General features: G+C 49.9%; 1 protein-coding gene across 2 annotated transcripts; it reads right to left on the minus strand.

Annotated features, from left to right (window-relative positions):
- Positions 1 to 676: 676 nt before the first annotated feature.
- Positions 677 to 27883, minus strand: GATA3 (GATA binding protein 3). 2 transcript variants are annotated; one of them, XM_057403792.1, is made up of 6 exons: positions 27729 to 27883; positions 18902 to 19510; positions 15784 to 16320; positions 12916 to 13058; positions 7285 to 7410; positions 677 to 1147 (listed from the first exon to the last, which is right to left on the minus strand). In XM_057403792.1, the coding sequence occupies exons 2-6, from the start codon at positions 19140 to 19142 to the stop codon at positions 863 to 865; spliced, it is 1332 nt and encodes a 443-aa protein (XP_057259775.1). In that variant the 5' UTR covers positions 19143 to 19510; positions 27729 to 27883; the 3' UTR covers positions 677 to 862. The 2 variants fall into 2 exon arrangements, with proteins under 2 accessions (XP_057259775.1, XP_057259774.1); XM_057403791.1 differs by having other exon boundaries at positions 12916 to 13061; positions 27729 to 27882.

Raw genomic sequence — 27883 nt, forward strand, 5'->3', positions numbered from 1 at the left:
TATAGGTTTTTATTGATTTAGTTATTTATTTCATTAGTTAGTTACTGCATCATCCAACAACCGTTCTAGCCAGCCCCCTCCCCCTTCCCCGGCAACCAAATGAAAAGAAACCAAACCAAAACCAACAAATAAAATCAAATCAAAGGAGAAGACATGACTGGCAGTTGGTCCATTTGTTCATAAGACCGCGTTTCCTCTTGGTCAGCATTGTTTGTTTGTCTGGTTTTTTCAATTGTCCTCCATTGCTCTTTATTTTTTTGTATGTTTTCCTTTAAAAAAAAAAAAAAGAAAAAAATCTCTCGAAGTCCTTCATGCCTTTTTCTTTGTCTTTACAGCTCTCCAGATGCAATAAAGTCTTCCTCAATGTACAGTATTTCTTACAATATAAGTTATATGCAATGTTCAGCGTTTTTTACTTTATTTTATTTCATATTATTCTTTTTTTTTTCACAGCACTAGAGATCCTGTCCAATAGGGAATGCAAGTTCTGAATGGCTTATTCACAAATGGGATCCAGATTCAGTGGGTAAGGATACATAGAAGCCATAATGAGTCCCTTTAAAAAGTGGCAAACATCATTTTTCTAAAACTTTTTTTTAATTTTTTCTCTCTTTTTTTCGTTTTTTTTTTTTTCCTTTTTGGTTTTGTTTTTTTTTTTTTTTTGTATTTTTTTGTGGGTTTTTTTAATTTTTTTTTTCTCTCTTACGCCTTCAAATAATCTTTTTTTTTTTTTAATATTCCTATTTTTCCCCCTCCCATTTGATTCGGGACGTCAGACCCATAACCACACGCCTGCAAAAATGCAAGTATATAAAGTAAATCTCACTTTGAGACCGTAAGCATTCAGCAGGGGAGTCTCTTGCTAACCCATGGCAGTGACCATACTGGAAGGATGGTGAGGTCCGAAGGAGAGGCTGGATGGAGGATGCATCGGTGTCGGTGTAGTCAGCATGTGGCTGGAGTGACTGAAAGGTGAAATGTGGCTGATGGAGGACATGTGTCTGGAGAGGGCGGCGGGGTTAAAGGAGCTGCTCTTGGGAAAGTCTTCAAGGTTGTCATGGACCTTTTTGCACTTTTTGGATTTGCTAGACATTTTCCGGTTTCTGGTCTGAATTCCTTCTTTCTTCATAGTCAGGGGTCTGTTAATCTAAACAAAAACCAGTTATTTTTTTTTTGTGTGCTTCCATCCCTTTTCCCTGCATCACCAGGGGATTCATGTGCCCAGCACCACCCCAACAGCCAGCAGCCCCTCTCTTTCCTTTGTAAACCCCACGCACTGTGGCTGCACAACTTCTCCCCCCCTAACCCAAAGTTCAGATCCCACCAGGAAATCCCAATTTTGGTTGACGTCTTTGAAGACAAGGTGACAGAAAATTGCTGGCAGAGCCTCACTGGAGCAAAACATACCCGAAAATATTCAGCTGTCTCCACATTAGGTAAGTGCACCGTGTTTAGGGATTTAGTCATTATCACCTTAAGATATCCCCTGCAGACACCATCTCACCCCGAGGCTTCCTGACTGATCTAAAACCATTAGTGGCAATAGCTAGCTGCTGGGATTTCAGTGCTATGAGGGATCTCAGACTTTCACAGCGGCATTAAAGAGATGGGCAAACACAAAAGAGTTGTAAAGAGTTTCTCTATATTTTTTTTATCTTTTTTTGCCTTTTTTTTTTCTTTTTGTCTTATTTTCATCTTAATTTTCTTCTTTTGAAAGGTTTTGCTTCAACCATCTTTTCAGGTTTACATTAGCTGACCTGGTTCTATTTCTAAAGCCTTTCAGGTTCTTTGAGGGAGGTTGAAACACATATCTGTGCTGCCCAGCAAAGCGTTCTCTACTTGCTTGCAGACGTATCTGTAAGAAAGCTAAGCATTCAATTCTCCTGCACGAATAGACACAGCAGCAATGGCCATCTGCACACATATCAGGGTTAGGAAACGGTAGCAAGGTCTGTTGTAACTCTTGTAAGAAACTCTTACTACTGCATAGAGAGCCAGCATCACAACATGCACTAGCACAGGCGCCATGAAAGCCCCAAAGGCCACTCTTGGAAGGGGCTTTATGCATCCAATATCCGAAAACAACCTAAAATATAAACATGAGGGTCTACATGAGACACTGTGTAGGTATTGCACTAGCTCCTCTGCAGAATTTCACCCACAGCAGAAGGCAGTAGAGCCCATCCATCACCCCAGGGCTGAACACTACTTTTCATACTAAAAGTGAGCACACAACAGTGCTGATGGATATTCTGCAAAGGGAGAAAAGGGAGAAAGAATGGATCTGCTATCCACCAGGAGCTACTCTCTCAGCCCCAGTGAAGGACAATGAAAAGATGTCCCTGTAAGAGTCCTGAGCAGTTCTTCACCCGTAAGATCTTAAATCAGCACAAGGGACAAAGCCCTCTCTTCTTCCAGATCACAGCAAAGTTTCACTTGTTGCTCATCAGCCACTACCTAATGCCTTTACCCGCTGCATGGGAATCATTCACGGATTTCTCTCACTGAGGAGACAAGGATACAATAGCTTCCTGCCGTATGTGGGGATGCAGGCACTGGGAAAGAAAGGACTGGGCTCATCTTCTCCAATTTAAGCATCCCAAAGTTTTTCATCCCCATCTGAATTAGTGACCTCAGGCTCTCTGTATCAGCAATGATGGGAAACTTCATCTTGTCCAAAAAATAGGCTTATTCCTCTACCTATGGATAAAGGGAACCAGAGGAAGCAGCCCTCCTTGCCAGCATCTGAATGTAGGAAGGAGGAATCTGCCCATGCGCAGCCCAACAGCCCTGGGGCAGCAACAAGCAAAAGCCTCATATGTCATGGGCTTTAAATACGACCTCATCCTTCTCCCTGGCTTCCTGTTCTAGACAAGCAAATGGGGATACACATACAAGGAAAGCCCTTTGCTCCAGCTGTAGGGTTGGGATGGGAAATATATGCCTGGCCTGTTTTAAGCCAGAGAGCAGGGATATGCTGCCCACGTTCAGAGCTGGGAGGAAGCCCCAAGTGAGCCCCATCAGGCAGCAACGTTAGAGGAGACCTGGAAGTCCCAATCCCTGATGAACCCAGCTCAGATTTGGGTAGGCACACTTTAACCTCCCCAGCTCCCAGTGTGAATTCACATCATGACACGCAGACTCAAGAGCAGCTAGAATTGGTTTCTAAAGGTGAAGCAGCAAAGGTGCAAGCTCAGGAGGTCGTGCTGGCTAAGTGACACCAGCCTGGTGCTGGGACTGGGGCTGTGCTGGCTCTTTGAGCACACACAGGGTCCTGACCCTGTGTTGCTTGGTGTTGTGACCTGCAGGACAGTGAGCACTTCCCCAAAGTGGCATCTCTCGTGTCTCACTCAAATGCTAAGAGCAGATTGGCCCAGACCATGATTTGATGGGAAACTTACGGATGGGAATATCGGTTTTGCCCAGGATGGTGGCAAAGCCATGGCCAGCACTTAGAGGCAGAAATGGCATCCAAGCTGTTAGCTGGACACATCATCCTGGTGTACGTGGTCTCACCCTCCTAGCAGGTACCTGACCCAAGTGCCAAGCAGATAAGGACTCAGATAAATGTCAGGAGTAAGACCAGCACAGTCACAGCAGCAAGCTGGAATATCTTCCAGTGACTTCAAAGGTCAGTCACAGTAGAATTAAAGTAGTCCCCAAAACATCAAAGCCGTGGCCTCGTCTCTGTTTCTGAGGTAGAGAAACAAGAGACCCAGAGGGAAGACCTTCTCCATGAAATCCATTGTGATAAAAATGACAAACACATGCTAAATTAAAATTAAACCAGCCCAGCACATGTATATGAAATTCATTAATTTCAGATGGAGCCAATTAATTATGGGCATGGATTATGCTCTTTGTTTTATCAAATGCAAAACACCAACTGCTCTGCTCTTGGGATGCACAGCCCTACTTTAGGATATTGTGAAAGAGGTCTTTTCTGAGGACTTGTACCAAAAACAACGGCAGCTCACTCATTCCTACGGGCCCAGGCCAGCCTGATGTGCACCTCCAACAAGGTTCCTTCCCCCATCCCTAAAGTGAGTGAAGGCTCATCCTGCTTCTAAGAAGGACTAAAACAACAACAATGAGAACCTCATATTCAACAGATCAAACCCAGGGGATAGTCTGATCTTGCTCTGACTGAAGACAATGGGATTTTGACATTGACCTCAATAAAGGCCTGTCATTGGTGCGGATTTATCCTTCAGACAAAGTCATTCCAATGTGGGGTTAATCTTCCAGACTGGCTGTATCAGAGAAAGCACTCTGGGATGCCACAGGCTGAAAGGCACTGTATCAACATGAAATATTAGTCATTGTTAATACTGGTGTTAATGGAGTTTGTTCTTGTTGGGAGAAACACCAGCAGCTTCACTAAATGCACCCCGAGACTATTATGATTGTTGCTTATATCGCACTGGCAAATGGGTTTGGTTAAGCTGTGGGAATCAACAGTAAAACAAACGGATAAAGTCCCATGAAAAAAAATACCCCTGTAACAAAAAAATAGCCTTTTCACTGCAAATGTTCCCCTTGTGGACTTAAAAACTGGGTGAGTTTCACATTCAGATCAATCCATTAAAATACCATAAAGATCTGAAGGCCCAAGAAAAATTCATTAAACCCAAAGAAAAAACAAAATGGGCAGAAGGAAGATAAAAAACAGCCATGAGTTTACTGTAATGTAGCCTGAAACAGGGTTAAACTATCTCACAAGCATATAAAGACCTTTCACTGTCATTGATGCAATACCTGTGCAGACACTCAGGTGTTTGGGATGGACAAGCTACACTGAGCATCTCTATTTCTGACACCTCTCCTGATGGAGAACCGATGCAGATAAGGTACATACAGAGATCAGAACCACAGCCTGCATAAAGGGGTCTTGCACTTGAACAGACCAGACCAATTTGCTCCAGCCAAGGAGCCTTGTTCATGTGCAACCACCAGACTTCCTCCCTGCCTGGAGTTGACTAAAGGATGACGCTGGTGCCATTCACCAGGCAGTTAGCTCAGATCCCTAGGTCCTGCCTCGCAACAGCCATAATGAGAAGGCACCCCCATGAGGCTATCCCAGCCTTACCACTGCTCACAAAAATCTTACTCCTGAAATATTTGGCTCCTGAAGCGTAATGTGCCCTTCAGAGTCACAACCTCTAAAGCAAGCTGGGCTGCAGAATAGTGTTCCAATGCCCTGCCATAATGGACCTAACTGAGATCACTAAGCATCATCTTAAAAAAGTAAAATCAAAGGATCTACCCACACACAGCCAGTCTTTAGTATCCTTGTCTAGTTATACTGTTCACACAGCATCTCAGTCCTCTAGGGGTTTCATTTAAGCAGGCCCCATTAATGGAGCTTCTCCTAAGGCAAGGTACTACTTGACTTTGCTAAGTAGCTATGCTGAGCTTTTAAGCAGCTGTCAGTGTTTTTAATGAGTATGAAAACAATTCCAAAGTGCTCAAGGCCTGCCCCATGTCACAGATTTCACAGCTGGATCAGAGTTTCCCTAAACAGTGGGTCTAGGGGGTCAATTCAGGACAACTGGGATCACAGAGTTAGCATGAAAAAGAACAGGATGCGCTCTTGCAGCACATTTCTGGAGAACCTCAGCATCCAGGCACCATTCTAGACACCTTAAAGGGGATTCTTCCAGTCAGATGTCTACAACGCAGGTAACACATCTGAGCCCATCATCCTGCCACCTTGTACAGTTGTAGGGAGAAACTACACCTTCTTCAAGTGTAAAAGTCCTCTCATCCAAACAAGGGCACCTGCATCAGGTCCAACCTGGGAATAGCCTATCTTTTTCAAAGGGCTTTGCCAAGGTACAAGGGGAGCAGCCCAGGTATAGGTCTCCCTGTCTGTCTCCCAGTCTATATAAGTCCTACTACTGGTGGCTACAAGGCCAAAATGAAAACACAAGCACAGACTCCTCCAGTGAATCTGGCTGACCTTTCTCCCTTCTTGCCATGGAAATAGCAAACAGAATACTTTCTTGTGGTAGGCTCAGAGCTTTCACTCTGGGTCCACCCCCTTTGTTTGCAGTGACCACACTGAGAGTTTGATGACAAGCTTTGCTTGCTACATGGGACTGGAAACGTGCTGAGACGCCTGCTCACTACAGGGTAAACACGTTTTCCTGTTTTCCAAGAGAGATGCCCCTCACAAAACAGGTGAAAATTAGCCTGGTAGGCAGTTGGGTTTTCTTTTTTTGTCCTACTTAATCCAAACTTGTTTACTCCTCACAGGAAACCAAAGAGCTTGAAATAACAAATGCAGCGGACTAAGACACCACAAGGGTTGGGTGCTCTGGGAAACCCAATCCGTCTTTGATGTGTTTGCATGGGTGGACAGAAGGGCAAAACATAGCCTGAGATTTCTAGGCCCAACATAAAGCAAATGACCACTAGGAAGAAAAAAATATAAGATCGATCAAAGCAAAGAAATTGAAAGTCTTCCCTTCTTCTGAAATACTAATTATTCTAATGCCACATGTGGAGTGAGAGTAACAGGAGTAGCCTTAAGACTCCTTTATTAGCAGTATTATTCAGTAGAAGAATTTTCAGATCTCTTTAGCTCCTTCCCTGGGGCACATATCCCTGGTTCCTGCAAGCTGGCTTTGCATGGAGACATTAGATTAAATCTGCCAGCCATTTCATTTCAGTTTTCCTTCCCTTCCATGACAGATGCTTTAAAATTCACATCACAGGTTGAGCAGACTCTGCAACCCACTAACTAAATGAAGTCCTTTTTGGTTTAGGAATCACTTGCGTCAACCAGGGCAAAACACAAGACCTAAATAAATCATCTTTGGGGACGGGCGGAGGGACGGGACAAAGGCAGCCGCAAACCCAAGAAAAATCTAAATAGTTGCTGGCACATTTTGCTTTTTTTCCAGAGTTGGTATTTGCTGGAGGAACCAAGCTATGCCTAGAAGGGGTATCAGCTTGCAGGACGGCGTGTTGTCTTTTCCAACACACTGAGCCCAATCAGCAGCGGATAATGTCTCTCTGTGTTGATCCACCCCTCCTTTCTTGGCTCAGGCATGGGAAAGCTCTAACATTACCCACGGACAGCCCTGTTTTATACCTCCCCTAGTCAGATCAGCTATGTTTGAGGGGATGCCGGCCCATCACTCCAACCCCTAATGTCCCCAGGGGGATAAAGGAGGCATCAGCACTACCTGCGACTGGAAAACCTTAAGTCAGGGACGAGTATGGTGCATCGAGCACCACAACTGAGGCCCCGTTATGGAGCGTTACAGTCACACTTACATTGTGCAGCTTGTAGTAGAGCCCGCAGGCGTTACAGACGGGATCGCCGTTGGCATTTCTCCTCCACAGGGTGGTAGTGGTGGTCTGACAGTTCGCGCAGGACGTGCCCGCCCTCCTGGCTGCAGACTGCGGGGAAGGAGGGGGAGAGAGAAGGGGAAGGGAAGAAGAGAAAAATACCCGTGTTAAAAAAAAATCATATTAAAAAGAGAAAGAAAAAAGATGCCATCAGCAAAATCTCCAAGAAAGAAAGCATCAGCCCTGCAAGACTGACGCGCGTTGACAGGGACCTCCAGAAACCAGCTTGTGAGAACAAACAGTCATTCTGCAAAAGAAAGGAAAAAATCCCCAAGGTACTTTAAACCCAAATTATATATGAACTGAATCAGGTGCCAAAGGGCATCCTAAAAGTGAGTGCTAAACCTCTGATAGAACTCATCAAAATTAGCAGCGCTGGCACAGCCCATTCCAGAGGGGAAAATTTTATGTTAATGCCAACATGTCTTTCCATCTTAATTCTCCCAGACCCCCCAGGGGTCTAATTCTGTAGTCAGGGCCTGAACCAACAGTTGCTGAAGTCAATGGCATGAGTCACGCTGGCTCCAGTGAGCACTGGGCAAGACCCGCACTGGGCATGGTGGGCAGCTGCTCGCCTGGTCCAACCGCAAGCACAGCTCTGTCCCGTCAATTCAACTCGGCTTCAAAGGATACGGGCTCCAGAGCGGAAATAACACCGTGGCGAAGAGCGAGAATCACAACTTTTTAATTACACCCTCTTGCAGCCTAAACCTTCATGTTTATTTAAGGATTGGTAATGAGCCTGAAAGAAGAATTTACCATTTCATAAAGGGGGAAGAACAAGGGGAAAAAAAAAAGTCTACGTGTCAAAGTGTATACAGAAGCATTTTGTTAGCTGTGATAATGATTTAGAGAAGCCAAATTTAGCCAAGTCGCTCTCCTTTCACATGCATGAATTCGTGCTTATCATTTCAAAACTGTAACTTCAGCAAACAAATTGTCCTTCTGCCACTGAAGGAGGAAAAGGAGTTTGCAGACTTCCATGTGAATGCCTATGCATGTTCGCGTGTGTGCAAGTGCCTACAGCTCCTAAAAAAAAGAGACCTTTAGATCCCCATCCTCTCTTTTCTTCATCAATATGACACACTCCCAGAGCTCTGATTTCATCCCGATGCGTCGCTTTCAATGGGACTGCTCATGTGCTTAAAGTTAAAACATGTGCTTAAGCGATTTGCCAGATCATAGCAATGCCTGGCACCTTGCAGAACTGAGCCTTTAATGCTCCCTTTTGTGCTCTTACTGTTTCAAATTTACCCCTCACCCCACACAGCCGCACACTGTAGCACATCCAACGTTTAAAAGAAAAAATAACGCATCTTTGGATCCCATACAACAAACCCAAAATGCAAACACGGACACTGGCACAGCGCAAGCGTTTATACCAGCTCTTGTTAGGTCATGTTGCAATTTTAATCATAATTGAATGCGGCGTAGGTGGAGAGAGGACGGGTTGGTTTTGTTTTAGATAGAGAAGTTTTCTTTTTTTTCCCCCCTTTTAATTAGACAAAAAGGACTGCCTAAAAAATAAATAACGCAATGCCCATGAGCATTAGGAAGCATTACAGAGCCCCGGATCTGACAGCAAAGTACTCTCACTGCCTCCCATGGGGACAATTCCATTTTGCCTGACCATAAACCACGCTGAAATGAGCCGATCTCAAGCCTGAGGAGGCCTTCAGCTGACTTTTCCATGCTGATGACAAGCAGGAGCTGGGAATAGCACATGGGTCTTTGGTTGCAAAAATCCCAACGCCAGCAGAAGCTGAAGCATCCCACCACCAACATCAGGGCCCCACCTCTGTCCTCTCCTCCTCCAGACCATGCCACGGCACCAAATTTGGTTCCCATCAAAATCACCAGGTTAATACACACACATCAAATGCATCAAATGCAGCACAGACACAGCCAGCTGCAGAGCCGGGCTCTCACTGAGACCCTGGGGACAAGTCTGGAGGTCTTTGCCCCATCGGCTCCCACCAGCACGGGTGGCTCAGTGGCTGGATTGAGTCTCTCGATGGCAGCTTTGCCCTTATCAGACCCAAAAATCAAGCCTAGGGAAATTTCTGAAAACCAGTGATATTTGACTCAGCCCACACAGGGGAAACATCCCCTTTGAAGATATTTGGGGTTTCTACACGGCGCTCGCCATAATTTCTCTTATGGCAAGCATATTTAAAAGACATGCCTGGTCACCACCTTGCTACCTTCAAACAAACTCTTGACATTAAATAAGCAAATAAATCACAACATCCACTGTCTTCTCTGAAACCTCTTCCATCTGCCATGTTTCCCCTACAAAAATACAGCATCATTAGCTGCATGTTTTAAACCCGGTGCTCTTTTGGTCTCAGGCTGTACCTTTTATGCTGTACCGACTTTTGCCGGAGACACCAGCAGCAAGCAGGAAACAATGAATAATAACACTATTTATTGTAAAAGCTCCTAGCAATGGCATCCACTGATGCTAATCACCGACCCCAGCTTGGTCTTGCAAGTAGTGGGATGACTAACAGGGTGCCCCATATCACCTGCAGGACCATACCCCATGGCCCAGCTGCGTGTGAGCGAGGGCACAACTTTGGAAGTGCTGTTAGTGATGAGAAGGTGGAATTTAGGATGATGTGGGAAGAACCACGCACTGATAAAGATGCTTAATTAAGGGGCATATTCAGTGTCTGGATTTGCATGGGGTACCCACAACACTGCAAGCATCAGCTAAATGTGGCTGCGTGTACAGGGGCCTTCTGAGAAACTGGCTATAATCCTTCAAAAACCAGCTTGACTGGACACAGAAATGGAAACCTCTGCATCCACATGGAAAGGAAAAGGAAGAAAATCTAAAGGAAGGTTTTATCTCAGAAACAGCAGTGGCAGGACTGCCATTGGCTTCGACAGGGATGGGAATGGTCTCCAAGAGGGCTATAGACCCTGTCTACAGACTGCAGTGGTGTGGGACTACAATCCTGTTCCTGCAACATCTCCAGATCTTCCCTCCAAGATGAAGCAGAGCTGTCTAGGCCCCCTCAGCCAACAAAACTCAATCCATCTTCCCTAAAGGAAGCCCTTACAAAGACACCCATTGAATTTAATAAACCTTGGGCTGGGTTCTCAGCATCTAAATGATTTATTTGCCTTCTCTCTCCCACCCATTGGAGTCCTTTCATTAGCTTTAGCGTGCCTGGGATCAGAGCCTACGAAACCAGGCCAAGGTCACGCAGGAAATTTGTGGCAGAGGGAGAGGAGCACACACTGGATCCCCAGCCTGGCCCTCCATCACATGTCACCTTCCTCAGCCCCCTCGCCTTCACAAGTGAGGAAAGATCAAGTCAAGCTGCAGATACACATCAGCGTCAATGCACGTGAAAAGCAAATGCAGGCCCAGCTTTTGTGTCTTCTGGGGGAGATAAATAGAGATACAAACAGTATCAGGAATGTTTCTCTTGTTTTTTTTCTCCCCAGGCAGTGCTGAATAAAAAATATATATAGAAAATGCAAAAGTTCCCATTTAGCAAAGACCATGTTTAAAGAACGGGAACTTTCTTTAACTTTAACTGAAACGCACAAGGTTGGAGTGGTTATGCAAGGCAAGGTCTCTCCTTACTTTTTTTTCTTTCCCTTTCCTATTTTTTTTCCCCCCAAGTATGACCTTTTACAACGTATTTATTTATACAGTTCATTTTACATGTGCCGGGCTGAGGGTGACTCGGGACATTCTTTCGTGGCTCCATCAGACAGTGTTTGAAAGCTCTCCCCCCTGTCTCTTTCCAGCCGCTTTCCTATTCTGCCTCCCCCTCCGCTTGTTTGGATACGCTCAAGCTCCTGTGTGTTTGGGCTGGGGAAACAGAGCCGTTGTTTAGGAGTTATCTCCAGGGCTCAGATATCCGGCAGCTTTTTCCTAGGAAGTTCACTTTACACATAAAGAGGGAACGAGGAGGAGGGAAAAAAAAGGAAAGGAAAAAGAAAACGAAGGGGGGTGTGTTTAAGACACAAGGGCCGGGGGGAGGAGGAGAAGGCAGCAAAAGAGCTGCCCAAAAGAATCAAAATCCCAGCCTCTACTTCCCTCCCTAGAAAGCTTTTCCTTTTTTCTAACAAGGCTGTGAAAGATGAAGGAAACCAACGTTTTCCTATGCAGGCTTTTCCCGTATAGGAGAAGTTTCATCTGCGGGAAGTCTGGGGGTAGAGGAGCAAACCCAGACCCACACGGCCAGGCAGAGCCGTCACCACTGCCCCTCGCAGTGCAACCCCTCCTGCGGCCGTATCCTGCAAACACTTCCCAGCGCCTATGGGAAGAAAGCTGGTCCAGTAAAGCCAGTCCAGTTTTGCAGGTGAGGAAGCTGAATCCATGCCTAAGAGTTGCCCCTCGGAAACCCTGAGCACCTTCATGGGGAATAAACCTTGTACCCCCACTCTCCTTCCCGCAGGATCCAGCCATGCCAGGCACAAGCCTTATGCAAGGCCGGATCCATCCATCACCTCAGAAACTCCATGGAGAGGGAAGATCTGCTTTTCCTCCACATTTTGAGTGGCCTCCAGGAGCCCATCCACATTCTGAACAATAACGAAACCAAACGTGCCCCAATTCAAAACATTCAATAACTTCACAAGCAGGGAACTTATTTTTCCCCCCACTTTGATGCATCTTTTCCCCTTGTGGTTTGTCTGATTATTTGCCAAATCTATGGCAATGCATTTATTACCCATGCCCACAGCTTCCAGACCATTTTGTGGCTTCCAGGGAAATTCGTAAGTAGATCACTGGGGATGCTGTAACTTATTGCCTGTACACTGTACAGTCCTGAGGCTTGCAAGTAGGACTTCAAATACAGCTATGCATTTTGTCTTCCTCCAGCTTTTCTGACCCCAGGTACACATTCAGCTTTACACACTCACCAGCCTTTGCCAGCCCCTTCCTTGTGTTCTTGCTCACACCAGCTCGGAGAGGAATGACATGATTTTAGACCCACACGGTTGAGGTGCAAATGACCACGCGTGGCACCAGGAGCATCAGCCAAGAATCTTGCAGGACCAAAGTCCAGGTGATGGCCTAGCGGTACCCGATACCTATCTTAAGTCCCCTTTCAACGACACAGCCAACCAAAGGGGATGGAAACACACTTGGAAAGGGACAGACAGCAGTGTGGAAAGCCCTGGAGGAACCCTGCTCTCCTGATACTAATCTCTTTGGTCACAAGGAAATCATTACTTTGCCCTTAACCCATGGAAAGAGCCATTGTCCCCATTGTCCTTGGGTCACCATCCCAAAGAGCGCTGGGGAGGCATCTGCCCCATTGCGACCTGGGAGAAAATTCAGTCCTGGTTTACAAGAAGCTCTCAGTCTTGATTTTTTTAACCTGTTTTTCACATTGCAAGAGGGCCAAACAGCTGAGGCCCACAGCAGCTAGGAGCATCACTCCGAGCATCCCCATCTCCCAGCCCTCTGATGTAGCAGAAACAGATTTTGGAGCTGGCTGAGCTTCCCTGTCCATCCCGAGCTGCAGACAAGAAGCAAAAGTTGCAGAAGAAGGCAAAGAAAGACGGAAATGGGAGGAAACTCACCAGCCTTCTCTTGGGTTTGATCAGGGGCCGGTTCTGCCCGTTCATTTTGTGATAGAGTCCACAGGCGTTACACAAATAGTGCCCGGTGCCGTCTCTTCTCCACAGAGGGGTTGAGGTAGCCCCACAATTTACACACTCCCTGCCTTCTGGAAACAAGAGAGCACATAGTTCACTTAGGGAAAGCAGAGGTAAAATAGGCTGGGAAAAGGCCTCCCCCAAAATAAAACAAACCCATACAAGCTGCAGCCCTGTCAGGCCTTGTCAGACCTGTCCAAATTCAGGACGTCCAAGCAAGGTTCCAAGGCCACGGCTGAGCAACATCCCTGGCATCCCGTCCGCCTCCCCAGCGTCACCCCACAGGCAGCATCAAGCCCATGTCCCAGCAGAAGAGGGATGGTGACAGTGACAACCCAAACCCCATGGTGGCTCAAGGGGCTCCTTTGTGGTGGGATGACAATTCCCCCCACACCTCTGGATTTAGGGATTCTACAGCCCTCCAGCCCCTATGTTGCCACATGGGACAGGCAAACCTTGGCAGGCTTTGCAAGGGGCCTCCATCCCTTTCCCCCAGGATGGATGGATAGCCAATGTAAGTCCATACCCCCCTTTCCAAGGACCCCAGGGTCACTCCTGGAGCACTGCCTCAGCTCCCATGAGCCTGGTAAGGGAGAATCTACCTTTGGCCTCAGGTCAAACCTCATCAAGGCCCCCAAAATAATCTCATCTCAACAACCAAAACACCTCTTGCCCCCAGTCAATACACAACCACTCTGCCAATATCTGCTATTGATTAATTTGCAATGAAGCTTCCACCACTCAACTTGTGGAAACCTCTCTGGCCTCCGACTGCATCCTCAGCCTGCTGGTCGATCCCCAATATTTGGGATCCCAAAAGACCCTAATTAGGGTCTTTCCCTCCTTCTTCTCCTCCTTTTTGCCACCTCTCTATCCTCTCCCCACTTACTGGGGGGTCTCCCGCAGCCCCAGCTTGGATAACAGAATTGAGAGGGGGTGCGGGAATGCAGCTCAGATACTTTCAGGAGTTGGAAGAATATTTTTGTTGGGCGTTTGGTATGTTTGGGCTGGTTTCTTTGCACCTAATGGCACTCTTGGCCCATGTGAGAGCAGCAGAAGACCTGAGCCGGCCAGAGCAGAGCTAACCCAGCTCAGAGCCGGCTCCCCGCTGCCCCAGCCTGCGCTGCATTCAAGCAAGAGACATCCGCGCCCTAACCACAAACGGCAACCGTTTTTCCAGAGCCTTTGCACTGAACCCCTCTCCTCTCACCACCCTTCCAAAACACAACAACAACAAAAAAACCTCCACTTTTTCAGCCGTTTCTCCCTCTTTCATCCTGCAAAACCAGCCCATTCCCTCCCGTTTCCCTCCAGCTCCAGCCCTCTTTGTCTGCGAGCTTCCCCGCTCGCTAAAATGAACTTTAAAAGAAAGGAACAAACTCAGGTGCTGCTGCTGGGGCTGGGTTATCACAAGCCGCAGATGTCTCTCTAGAAGGTAAAGTAACAGAAAGAGGCAAAAGGAAAACAACGAGGGGGGTGGAGCGGGGTGGGGGGGGGAAGACGGTTTGAAAATACCGCGCAGCCGGTGCCCCTGCGGGCGGCCGGGGGAGCTCGGCCCGTCCCGGCATCAACCGGTCCCTACCCCGACACAGCACCCGGTCCGCGCCCGGGCCAGGCTGCGAGCCGCTCCCGTTAATACCCAGGTCGTTTTGTCCCCCTCCGGTTAAACAGGGGCAGCCGCTCCGGGGCTGTTTGAGCCTCTGTCCCTCTCTTTTGTTTCACTCCATCTCTCTCTCTCCCCTGCTTTCATGTACAAAACATACAGGTCTGGGTTTTTTTGTCACTCTAACCGCATCCGGACTCTATTAAAGTTCCTGGCGCTGGATAAACAATGCAACTGTCGCGTGCAGCAGTCTGAAAATAATTGGATTAGCTCAAACGTATCAGCTAAATAGAGACAGTCCCTGCTCAGACAGACAGAGTAAATGTCACCCTGGAAAAACCCTGAAAACTGATCTCATTCATGCCAGGCAACCCTGCAGCAGCCTCCTCGGAAAAAGAAATAGAGAGAGAAAAAGAGAGTTTTGACTAACGGCCCTTTCCTCTGCACACACACACATACACCCCCCTCGCTGCACACAAGTTCAGCCGTCGGGACCCGCAGCCGCGCAACTCCCGCACTCCGCGGGGTGCGCAGAGGGCTGGGACACCCCGGGTCCCCCCAGCCCGAGCCCTGCGGTCAGCTTTGAGGTGGGGCGTTAGGTATGGGCAAAGTCCTCCGATGGAAATGGATGGGGCTCAGGTGGGCAAAGCCCTGGCATGGAGGTGGATGGGGCTAGGGGATGCCTCGGGGTGCTCGCATGCTCCCCCAAGGAAAAACCCTCCCCATATCTCTGGGGAAGAGGCCATGGGAAAAGCGAGGCGGAGAGGGCAGGCAGGGGAAGTTGGCCGGGATTTAGTACCATGATTGAAATACAGAGATACACTAATGCTGCGGTTCCTTGGGTTTCGCTTCCTCCCCAGGCGCCGGAGCTGAGCGCACCGGGGGCGACTGGGGAGGAGTGGGGGGGACGGACCGGAGCATCCCCCGGGCAGGAGCCCTGAGGAGCTGGGGGGATGCCCGACAGGCCTGGGGCTGCACCCCGAGCCCGGGCTGCCCAAGGGGGAGCTGGGTTATAAACCAGGGAAAGGTGAAATGTTGACCCCCCAGTCCTGGGGTTTTCATCACACGGATGCTTGTGCGCATCCCTCTGCACGGGAAGGATGGGGGGTAGCCCTTGTCCTTTTGCCCTCCCGCTTTCCCACATAACTTCCTCTCCCGAGCAATGGGCATGAAGAAGCCAAAAGCCCTACCTGTGCTTGACCGTGCTTTCGGTCGCGATTTACACCCAAACCCGGTAGGCGATCCTCCTAGGAGGCTACTGGGGGGAAAAAGTCCAGAGCCATATTCTGGGACATACGGCGGGTAGGTCGTGATGGGGTGATGAGCAGAGGAGGTGGCTCCTCCTAAAGAGGCCATGCTGCTCCGGGAGTGAGAGGACTCCAGCTTCATGGTATCGGCCAGGGACACCTGGTATTTGATGCATTCCTTCTCGTCCTGCCGGGTGGAGCCGGTGGAGCCGGGTGTGGAGATGGACGGATCCGGGGACACATCTTTCGGAGGGGTCGGCGGGAAGGTGAAGAGGTGCGGGCTGGAGTGGCCGGCGGATAAGGTAGAAGAGGAGGCGGGTGGGTAAACGGAGAGGGGTCCCGGTGAGCTGTGATGGATGGAGGTCTTGGGGAAAGGGCTGAGGTTCCATGGGGAAGCGCTGTGGTGGCTGCCTAGCGCCTTGCTCCCGTCCAGCCAGGGCAGAGAGCCGTGCAGCAGCGGCGGGCGGCAGACCTGGCTCCCTGCGCAGAGAGAGCACAGCCGCACACCGGTCACACTCCCCTCGCCCCACGGACACAGGGGGGACCAGGCTGGACCCCACTTCCAGTTACCCACTTACACCCCCCCCCCCCCAAAGGTCTCTGCATCCCAAATGACATCGGTTGTAAAACCCCGCTCCCCTTTAAAAAATCACAGTTAAAAGAGGTAACAGCCCCGGTCCCTCTCGTGGACGTGTTCCCCCCCCGCCCCCCGGGACGTGGAATTTGGCTTCACTGTCTCCCCTTCCCAGCCTCTGGAGCGAAGATCCTGCCTGAAATTGCCAAGACCCCGCTGCAGAATTCATTTGATTTTTCTTAGCTGGGAAATAATTTCCCGCACGCTGCCTTGGGCCATAAAACCTGGGAATATTCTTGCCAAACGAAGGAGACCAGAAGGTGCCATCAAACTTGACAACAACCTTCCCAACAGAGCCGATAAACTTTGTAAACTGCTCGGTTTGTCTCTTTTCTGTCCCCCCTTTTCCGTGAGGCTGCACATAAATGTCAAGCGGCGTTTTTTCATGGCGATATGGCACAAGAACAGGGCACCCACTACCCCGAAGAAAACTGCTCATCCCTTTCTTATGACAGGAGATCCTTCACTTGTATTTTAACAGACAGACCTGGGCTTTGAAATAAACACAGAATAGATTTACTAGGCTAGACTTATGCAGTCAAACCTATTTTTCTTCTTGGGTTATAAATGTTCTTAAGAGATGGTACCTAATGTTTTAAATTCATCTTTGCCCTCGCTGTAAGAAATAAAACTATATCCCCCCAAAAAATCAAATCTACCCAAAATCCCCAGCAACTCGTGCAAACGGCTATAAGCTGAAAACCACAGTTACTCAACTGGAAAAGAGCAAGTTTGTGCCTGCTAATAGAGCCCTGGAAAAGGATTTGACATCTAGAGAGCCTCAGCCTCTGTAGGTATCGTGATATGTGTGCAAAGGCTGCTAAACACACAGAAGGAGAGATGCAAACAGAGATCTACAGAGCCAGGGAGAGTTAAGGAGCCGGTGCAGTGTGGCCACGTATGTTTGCATGGGAGCTTGTGAGTGTCTAGAAAATCTCCAAGCTACTTTTGCACCGTACCAGGCACTTGTGAACAATACTGAAAGTAACTGCTCGAAAGGAAGGGAAGGTGGGTTATACGAATAGAAAGGGTCAAGATTCATTATCTTCTCCAGGAAGTAACATAGTAAATAATATTCAGGCGAGATCAGAGAGACCGCATTTCCACTTTCTGCTGATATATTGGGGGAAAAAAAAAGAGAGAGAGAAATGCACAGAAAGAACGGACAAAGGCTGCTGATCCTTAGAAATAATTGTTTTAAAGGGTCTAATAGCAGAACAATGCGGTTACTGAGCGGAGCCTAATGCAGACCCGCGCTCAACAAGTAGCTGAGGGCCGGGAGCAGCCCCCTAACCGGCTTGCCTCCATCTCTGCTCACTTATCCCGCTTTCTGCTCCTTGATTTTGGGTGATTTCCACTGCAAACCTCAGGTATTTAGATTTCGACAGGACGGAGGCCACTGCCCGGCTTCACAAATCACCGTCTGTTTTTTCCCTCCTTTTCTTGTTTGAACCCTTTTCCCTATTTTCTTAACCGCACAGGTAAACTCCAGCTACAAACACTGCATCTCTCCAATTCCTCCTAAAAGATGGCCCCAAAGCGCTCATCCCTCTGTGGACCCGGGCCCCATCGGCGCCAGGTATTTCACCTCCTTTCTAAAAGCTGTGACCCAGGAACTAAACTCACACTGTGGATCATCACCTTCCTGCAGGACCCTCAGGAAAACACAACCGGGCTGATACCTAACGACAGCAACGACACTTATATTTTGCCTTTCTCTCTTATTTTGAGCGCACGCCGTGGTGAGGCCCTGGGTGCATGTGTGAAAGTTTCGACCCAAGCCCTAGCAAGCTTCCCGAGTGCCAATGGAATAAGCCAAGCGTGAAGACAGCGGGGTCATCTTCACACCCCTGCTCCCCAGCCGGCTTTTCTGCCCCAGAGCAGCTTAATCGTGCAAAAACTAAACACCGCATGAAAACCCGGACTGTTCACCTAATTGAAGCGGGGCGGGGGCTGGAAAGAGGGGAAGAGGAATAAAGCAATAGAAAGATGAAAGGGAGAGAAAGAGAAGGAAGGAGAGGGAGAGAAAGGGGGGAAGGGAAGGAGGCAAGAGAGGAGCAAAAGAGAGCAAGATAAAGAAAGGGAAAGAAGCATAAAGAAAAGAGGGAAAGAGAAAGAAAAGGGAAAGGGGTAAAGAAGGGGAGAAAGAAGGGAAACGGTAAAGACAGAGAGAAAGAGGGGAAAGAGGTGAAAGAAGGGAAAGAAAAAGAAATAGAAAAGAGGAAAAGAGATGAGAGAATAAAAGAAATATAAAGAAAGAGAGAAAAAGAATATTTGAACAAGAAACAGGTAAAGAAAGGGAAAGGAGGGAAGGGAGGAGCACAGCCTGGATTTGGGTTTATTTCCAACAAGCCAACCCCAAAATCCACCCTTGACGTCGTTTCCCCGCTGCCGGGGCCGGGCTCTCGGTGTCTGCGGGGCACTCACCGTGATGGGCCGTGGGGTATCTCTGCACGGTGGCTCTCACGGAGTTGCCGTAATAGGGCGGGACGGGGTTGCCTTGTCCATCGATATTAAAAAGTACATCCACTTCCTCGGCGAGAGGATACTGCGTGGGGTCCATGTAGGTATGGCCAAGCGTGGGGTGGTGTGAGTCCGGGTGCTGCCCATTGAGCACGGCAGGGTGGTGGTGGCTCACCCACCGCGGCTGGTCCGTGGAGACCTCCATCTTCCGCGCCCGCTGCTCCGCCGCTGCTCTTCCTCTCTTCCTCCTCCTCAGCAAGGAACGGAGGGAGAGACGCTGCCGGAGTTATTGGGAGCGGGGCGGGGGGGAAGTGCTCGGCGAGTTTGGGGATGCTTTCTGGTTAAGTTTGGTTGGAAGTGGAGGGGAGGGGGGGTATGGTGAGAAAAGGTCGGTTCCAAAAAAAAAAAAAAAAAAGTAAAAAAAAAAAAAGAAAAGAAAAAGAAAAAAGAAGAAAAAATAACGTAAAAAATAAAAAGAAAAAAGAAAACAAACTTAGGGGATAAAAATCTCTACGAAGTGAGATCCCCTCGGTATCTTCCGCTCTTTTGCAGATGTTTCTCTTCTTTGATCACCTGTAACGAGAAAGAGGAAAGGGAAGGAGCAGAAAGAGAGAGAGGAGGGAGAGGCGAGAGAGAGAAACGTGCTTGAGAAGTTCTGAACTTTAGCACCTGACTTTTTAGGCAGGAGAAAACCCATCCCATCCCTCGGCAGCCATCCCTGGGAAGCGCCTGCTCTGCCCTGGACCCACCTCTCCCAGCGCCTCTTTCTCTTTCGCTCTCTCGCTGCCCGGAGCAGCTCTCGCCGCCCTCCTCCTGCTCTCGCTGGGTTACTGGGGGTGGGTTTTGGGGGGTTCTCTCCCTTTCTCTTGCCATCGCGGTTGTTTGTTTATGTGTTTATTTGCTCCATTTGCACCTGAGAAGCGCCAGCGGCTCAAGCTGGTCAGAACTTGTGCCCTTCTCTGCTCCGCAGTCGCTTTGATTGCTCATTAATTATTATGCAACCGAGAAAGGGGGAAAGAAGGGGGAAAAGAGAAAGGAGAAGGGGGGAATGCAACGGGGGGGAAGCGATGCAGAAAGGGGGTGTGGGTGCAGGAGAAAAGGAGAACGGGGGAAGGGGGGCGGGGGGGGGAGAGGAAAAAAGCGACAAGTTGCTAAAGAAATTGCGCACAAACCTTGGCGGAGAAGCAGTGTGTGACCCGGGAGGGATGAAGCTGAAAGTGCTCGATCAGATCAGATTGTGCTCCCTCGCTCGCCCTATTTTTTTTTTCCCTATTTTTTTTTCCTCCCTCTCTCACTCATTTTTTTTCCTTTTTTTTTTTTTTTTTTTTTTCACAGGGCAGGCATTCTTTCGGAAAGGAGCAGGATGGCGCCAGCCGGCTCAGCGCTTACAGACAGCTGCGGCGAGACGCAACTTAAGGAGGTTCCAGTGTCATAAGCCCGGGGGAGGCGGAGCCTGTCCCCGCCCGAGGAGGGGACCGGCGGGACGCACCGGCCGCCCCCTCCGGAACCCCTTTGGACCAACCTTGAGTCTTCCCCCCCCCCCCCCGCCCCTTTTCTCTTTAATTAATTAATTTTCCCCCTTTTCTAAGGAGGAAAAGTTTTCCCCCTCGCCGGCAAACTCTGCCAATGCCCGCCCCGGTGGGGACGGGACCGGGTCTCTTCTGCAAACATCCCGGGCAGGGGCAGGACAGAGCGGAGACCCCCCGGAGCAGCCGGGATGAGTCGGGATGTACCGGCAGGTGCAGGACCTCCGGGACGGGTTTAGAGCGGCTCCGTCTCGTCAAGGGTTTAATTGTTATTAGTGAGGACATCCGCGCAGGGAACGGCGGCGTGTGGGGATAACACGGGTTTTGGGGCCGTTTGGGGGGGGTTCTTTCACGTGTTGCAGGAGATCCCAATGCGGGACAAGGCGAGGAGCTGGGGAAGGGGAGCGGGAGCTGAGCCCCGAGGTGGGCGGAGGAGACTGGGGGGAACCGGTCCCAACCCCGGTCCCTACCCCGGTCCCAACCCCGGTCCCGGCCCCGGTCCCGGCCCCGCCACCTCCCAGCAGGGGCCGCAGCCGCCGCGCCCGCAGCCAATGGGGGGCGAGCAGGACCTGGGGAGCCGGCCCCGGGAGGCGCTGATTGGCTGCGGGCCCGAGCCCCGCCGGCCGGGCCGGGCGCTGCGTTGAGCCAGGGCATCCCCTAGCGGCCCCGGCGGCACCGGGCAGCGGCAGCGGGGCTGAGGAGGGGGGAACGGGACCGGAGACGGGAGAGGGAAACGGGGAGAGAGGAGGGGGGAGAAGAGGGGAAAGGGGGGAGGAGGGAGGAAATAATGACAGGGAAGGGGAGAACGACAGAGGAGAAGAAAAAGAAGAGAAAAAGAAGAGAAGGAGGAGGGAAAAAGAAGAAGAGAAGAACAAGAAGAGGAGGGAAAGGAAAGGAAAGGAAAGGAAAGGAAAGGAAAGGAAAGGAAAGGAAAGGAAAGGAAAGGAAAGGAAAGGAAAGGAAAGGAAAGGAAAGGAAAGGAAAGGAAAGGAAAGGAAAGGAAAGGAAAGGAAAGGAAAGGAAAGGAAAGGGAAAGAAGGAAAGGAAAGGAAAGGAAAGGCTAAAGAAAAGGAAAGACTAAAGAAAAGGAAAGGAAAAACTAAAGAAAATGAAAGGAAAACCTAAGCAAATGAAAGGAAAGGAAGGGAAGGGGTAGGAAAGGAAAGGAAAGGAAAGGAGGAAAGGAAGACTAACGAAAATGAAAGACTAAAGAAAATGAAAAAAAAATAAAGAAAAAATTAAAAAGGCGGGAGAGGAAAAGTAAAAAGAAAAAGGAAAAGAAGAAAAAAGGGGGAGAAGAAGGGGGGAGAAATAAAAGGGGGGGAATGATAATGATTAGAGGGAAAACAAGTACAAGGGATTAGACAAAATCACTCACGGTGCCTTTACGCGCCGTGTCTGCTCACGTCTGCCTGGCTGCGGGGAAAGCATCTCCCTGGAATCTTTATACGGGGGGAGCTAATTAGGAACCGGGCTCCGCGAAGCTGCCGCTCCCCGGTGTCCGCTCACGGTGTCCGGTCGGCGGGGCCAGCGCCAGGCTGGGCTCAGCCCCGACGGGCGGCGGAGGGGAGCAGCCAGAAGGGAGCTCCGGTCCCTGCGCCCTAAAGCCGGCTTTTAAACCGGTTTTAAGCCCCCGGTACTGGCCGTCCGTAGGGACAGAGCGCTGAGGGATAGCGCTCCTCCGTGGGGATGCACCTTTATGTATCCATTGTATTAGAAGTCGTAAAATTCAGGGTGATCCCCTCCAGTTCTTAGGGCGCACGGGAGAGGAGAAATGGATTTTTTTGCAGGCAAGAGCGCAACCTTTCCGCTCCCCGACCCCAGATTTAAGCGTTTTATGGCCGGGAGGACGAAGCGTCTCCCTGGGATTTGCCTCTTTATCCCCGCTTCCCAAACTTCCCCAGCTCCCACGCAGACCCTGCGGGCGAGGGTGGTCTCCAGCACTTGGGAAATTCGCTTTAAAAAGAAATCTCTTTTAACATATGGGTACGGGGGGGGGGGTGTTCTTAGTGCCAAGCTGGAATTTTGGGCCAGGTGAGCTGAGATTCCCAAATCCCCCTCCATCCGCAGTTACAGCCCTGGGACCTCCAGCCGTGGGACCACACGAGAGGAATTTCCTTCTGGAGGTCACAAAATTGCTGAAGCAGCGAAGAAATGTGCCTTTCCCCTGTCCGGGGGTAGGGAAAAACCGTTTTCCTTCAGCTCTTTGGTGGGTACGGAATGTTTAATGCGAGGTAAAATGAATTATGTCAAAATATAAGAGAATGAAATGAAATAATGAATTTTAAGGGAATAAGAAATAAAATAAAATAATAAAACGTAATAAAATAAATAATAATATATATATATAATTAAAACACATATAGCTACACCAAGTCTGATCAATGGCGAAGGAGGAAGAAGTGGGAACGGCGCCGAGGGCCCCGTCCTGCCCCGACGGGCGGGGGGTTAAAGGGTGGCATTGCGGGACCCTGCGCACCGCCTGCCTCTCGCAGCCCTAGCCCCAAATCTGGGGGGACAACACTCGCTTTCACATCTGGTTTCCTGCGCTTGTCGTTTTCTCTGCGTTATCACGCTAACAGACGCGATGCTCCTATCCCCTCCCCAGCCGGGGGTGAAAGAGCGATGGGGAGGGCAAAACCACCCCCTTCATAAAAAGAAAAAGTGGGTGGAAAAGAGGAAATAAAGAGAAAGAGAAAAGCAATCCCATCATTCCCCCCCGTATTAATCTGTGATCCCGAGGAGCGCTGGCATTGACCGTCCTTTTCCTAGGCTGTGGCTGCAGCTCCAGCCCCTCGGCCCACCCCTCAACCCCCCCCCTCAGGGTTTCCAGTGACAGCTCGGCCTTCAGAGGAGCCCATTGTGGGAGCAATTAGCCCCAAGCTGGCCACCAGCAGCCAGATAAGGCCCGGGGGCTCGGGGGTTAATTCTGCCGGGGGTAATGGGGGGGGGGAAGCCAACATCCCTCCTAGATAGGGGAGTGATGGCGGGGTGTGCGAAGAAAATGGGGCCAGTTCTGGTGCTAAAAAAGTCAGGAGGAAACGCTTTTGACCAAAAATAACTGAAAGTCCCCCAAAAGAGGGGAAATAAATGATGAAATAAATCAAATCAACGACAATTAAATACAATAATCAAACCCACCCAAACTGGGGGAGATGGGGCAGTTACCCAGCCTCCCCCTGCCTTAAAAATGACCAAAGGGCACTAAAGCTGCCTTAGCCCCCCCCATTTTTCCTCCAGGTCTCCCTATTAAAATAGGTTTTTAGGGAGCATTTTCTGGTGCCGGGACCCGGGGCCACCCGCTGCCTCTGTCCCCATCGGTGCCCATCGCTGCGAGTGGCACCTCGGGGCTCGAATAGGCAGACAAACACCCCCCCCCACTCCCTCTTTTACCCTCTTTTAGACGACAATTGACTGAAAGCGGATTAAGTTACGTTTGCCGGGCTGGTTTTTTCCAGGGTACCAGAACAGGACAGGTAAAGCTGTACAAACAGCCGGGAGCGAGGAATCGGGGGGTTACGGAGAGGACACGGCCCAGGGCAGAGCTCCCAAGATTGTTACTTCATTTTTTTACTTGTATTATCGAATATTTTTGTTGTCTGTGTACAGCAACTGGCTCCGAGGAAAAAGGACCCGGTTTTGGACCTCCCCCCCGCCGGGCCCTGTTAATGCGGCTGAGATAATCTGGGGTTAAACAAAGAAGGAATAGATTTTCCCTTTTTCTTTTTCCTTCTCGATCCAGGCAGGAATTAGGAGCTGTTTCCCCACGGCCAACCCCCCCTCCTCCTCTTTATCAGTAGAAAAGAATAATCACCATCCTTGCAGATAGGGGCTGGCAATAATAATAATGATAATAATGATGATGATGATAATAATAATAATCATCATCATCATCATCTGAGAGAAAAAGAGACGGAGACACTACACCCGCATTTCTGCATTTCCCCTTTCGCACCCCATGCAACCTCCCCCTGCTCTGAAACCAGCCACATGGGTGGTTTTTCTTCCTTTTTGTTTTATCTTTTCCTTTTCTTTTAATATCTACATGCATATTTCCGTTCTCGTTATTCATCTCTCTCCCCTCCGCGAAGATGGGGAGGAAACACGAACACACGCACACACAAAGCAGCGCCGGAGCCATGCAAATCCGGAGCGGGAGCAAACCAGCGGCTCATTGCACCGGGTCCAACGCTTTTCCCCCTTCGTGCACCAAACCCCCGCTCCAGACACACTTTATTTTCCAGCAGAAATGATGTTATTTTATGGGGTGGGGATGGGGGCGACCCTGTTCTGCCGGAGAAACTCGGAGAATTAAAATTGGGAGGAGAGAAACTGGGACTTTTCTTTCCCCTCCTCTGCCTCCCTCCCCCCCCTCTCCCTTTGAAGCTGAGGGGAGGGCGACTGCCCCGGGACACTGCTAAAAAAAATAGAGGCTGAGAGAGATCAAAAACCGGCTCCGCAGGTCCCAGAGGCGGCTTCTCGCCCCCGACACATTCCCCGAACTGCGCGGCGGAGGCAAAGGCAAGGGGAGAGAAAGAGGAGGAGAAGGGGGGAAAACCTCCGTGTTCCCCCATGCCGCCGGTGCCCCGTCCTGCTCCGGGACGGGAGGCAGATTCCTGCTCCCTTCCCACTCTCCTTTCCTCTTCCCGTGCCTCCCTCCGTAGTTTCCAGCTCAACACGGTAAGTCCCTTTGCTCCCCCGGCCACCCTTTCCCTTTCTCAGACACCAAAGGTGTTGTTTAGAACGGCGTTCTCCTTCTTACTTGAATTTTCCCCTCTATTTTCCCCCCTATTCCCCTCTTTCCCAGCTGCGCGGAGAAGCTCCGCACCCCTCCGCGCTGCGCTGCGCGGGTCTCTGCTGCTGCTCCTGCCTGCCCGGGGCTGAGCTTGGGCAGCGCTCCTGTAGAGGCGATCGCACGGTGAGCTCACAAACGGGACAAGAAAAAGCAGGAAAATCCCTAGAAATCCACTCCAAATTAAGGGGAGATTGAGGAAATTAGCATTTAAAATAAAAGTTACATATGTATATATTTATATATGTAAGAAGGGTCGGTTTATTTTCGGGTTTGCTTCATCATTTTTTGCCAGCGATAGATTTGAAGCGAAGGCAAAAAGCATCTCGCTTTAAACCCGATCTTGCGCGGTTCCCCTCGCACCCAACCGAAAAGGTGAAGCTGGCGTCGGGTTTAATGGCTTTTCTTCTAAATTTTCCTATTATTTCCCCAAAAGCAGGAATCACGCTGCGATTTAGAGACAGCAGAAAACACGGATCGCCGTGCGGTTGGTGTGAAAGGAGGAGGCTGATTTACCACCCCCCACTTCCTTGGCCAGGAGCAGGGGCATATCTCAGCCTCCCGGGATTGAAACCGGAGTCATTTACTCCTGGAAGCGTCCTGCTCCAGCTACTTTAGAGCTGTCCCTGCACCCCCAAATAACCCCCCTTGTCCACAGAACCATCCCTCCAGGTGTAACCCGGCACGGCCGCCTCGCACAGTGCTTCACGTTTACCATCCCATGCTCCCAAATCCAGGTTGTACGAGCATCGTGGTGAAATCTGCGGGATTTCTCTCTGAGGAGGGGAATATTTCACCCCAAATTCCCCTGAAGGGCCCATATAGGCAATTACCGCCCTCTCCCAGTGCAGCGGAGGTGCTGCCTGCATCCCGGGGGGGGACCGGAGCCCTGTTTTCCCTGCATTACCCCGCTCTCTACCTGCCCCAGCAGGAAGCCCTTCCTCGTCTCTTTTTCACACTTGAAATTAAAAACTAAACCTCAAACCCTCGTGTCTGCAGTCAAATTAAAGCAAAATAATAACAATAATAATAAAATCCCCGGGATAAGGAAGCGTTTTGCCCCAGCCAGGAGCAAAGTGCCGGGAGGGAGGACGGACCTTCCTAATGGAGTAAAACAAGCTGGGCCGGTGGTTGTTAATTATCCGGTTGCATTCAAATCCGTCACCCCGAGCCCGCTGCTTGTGTACTGAGAAGAGAAGGTAAGAGGAGCTGGGATGGGTGGATGGATGAATGGGTGAATGCGTGCATGGATGGATGGATGGATGGATGGATGGATGGATGGATGGATGGATAGATAGATAGATAGATAGATAGATAGATAGATAGATAGATAGATAGATAGATAGATAGATAGATAGATAGATAGATATAGATGATAGATAAAGTATTTTCTCCCCTTTCTGTTTTAAAGGCGCCCAAGGACGTTAACGCGCGTTTCTGGGCAGCCCAAGCCATTTCCAAGCTCTATCCCGGAATACTCCCTGCTCAACCTGGAGGGTTGCAAATGTTCCTACAAGAGGATAAAGAAAAGCAAGACCTAAATCCAGGAGAGCCTGGAAAGAGGCGAAACTCTCCCCTCGTCCTCCGGGTTCTGCCGGAGCCCGGCCTGGCCCGGCCCGGGGGTACCCCCGAGGGGTACGGGGACGGGTTCTGGCCTCAGGCCGAGGCCCCTCTTCCTCATCTCATCCTCCTTAACAGCGCATCTGCCCTCCGCGGCTGGGGCTTAGGTTTATAAGGCATAAGAAGGAATATGAGCAGAGCGGGGCGGAAGATCGCCCTAATTAGAGCCTATTAGAAGCGTAGGACGAGCGTTGTCTATTATCTAGTAGATATTTTTAAAGCGAATATAGATAGTACTAAAAATATTGTATAAATTCTGCCCTTTACAGCACAAAGAGAGCTAGCGTGATCAAATCAACATCGCTGAGTATGAACCGCGGGGAGAGCGCGGAAGAGCGGAATCCTGCCCGCACGGACATCACTGCGCTCATAGGGGCCTCGGGGCTGTACATACGGAGGGATCTGCACATAGGTAGGGAGCCAGGCACAGATCATTCCCTTCCCGTCCTCAGATCGGCATTTCCCAATCCAGCGATGACAGTGACGCGTCCCGGCTCCCACCGCGACCATCCCAGCCTCGCTCCTTCCCTAACACCCGGGGAAAAAAAAAACCAGCTTTTTCTCACCCGCTTCCCAAATTTCCTGTCTTTCCCTAGCCGGGGGGTGCCTTTCTCCAAGGTCACCGGGAAAACCCAACTCTCCCCCTAAGGAATAAGGAAAAGGGGGGGGGGGAGGCGACGAGTTGGGTTTCAAGCCCTCGAGCCGAGATCCCCATCCCGATCTCCACGTGGCGAAGGAGTGAAAGGAGGCAAAGAAGGAATTAAAATAATAAAAAATAAAGAAAATGAGAATTAAAGAAAGGAAAGGGGTGGGGGGTGGAGATGCAGGCACCCGGGTTAGGGCATTCACTGACCTGGGCAGAGGCGGTTCCTGGAGTCCCGCTCCGGTGGAGCTCTCAGGGCAGGAGCGCAGGAGCAGCGCTGGCATGTCGCAAGCTCCCTCCGAGGGGGAAAACCTGGGGGAGCCGCATCCTCCAAAAGCCCACCCTCCTCCTCCTCCTCCTCCTCC

This window comes from Pezoporus wallicus, unplaced genomic scaffold (genome assembly GCF_028554395.1).
Source record: "Pezoporus wallicus isolate ANWC-B61680 ecotype Strahan unplaced genomic scaffold, APGP_CSIRO_Pwel_v1 contig_6978, whole genome shotgun sequence".
NCBI lineage: Eukaryota > Metazoa > Chordata > Aves > Psittaciformes > Psittacidae > Pezoporus > Pezoporus wallicus.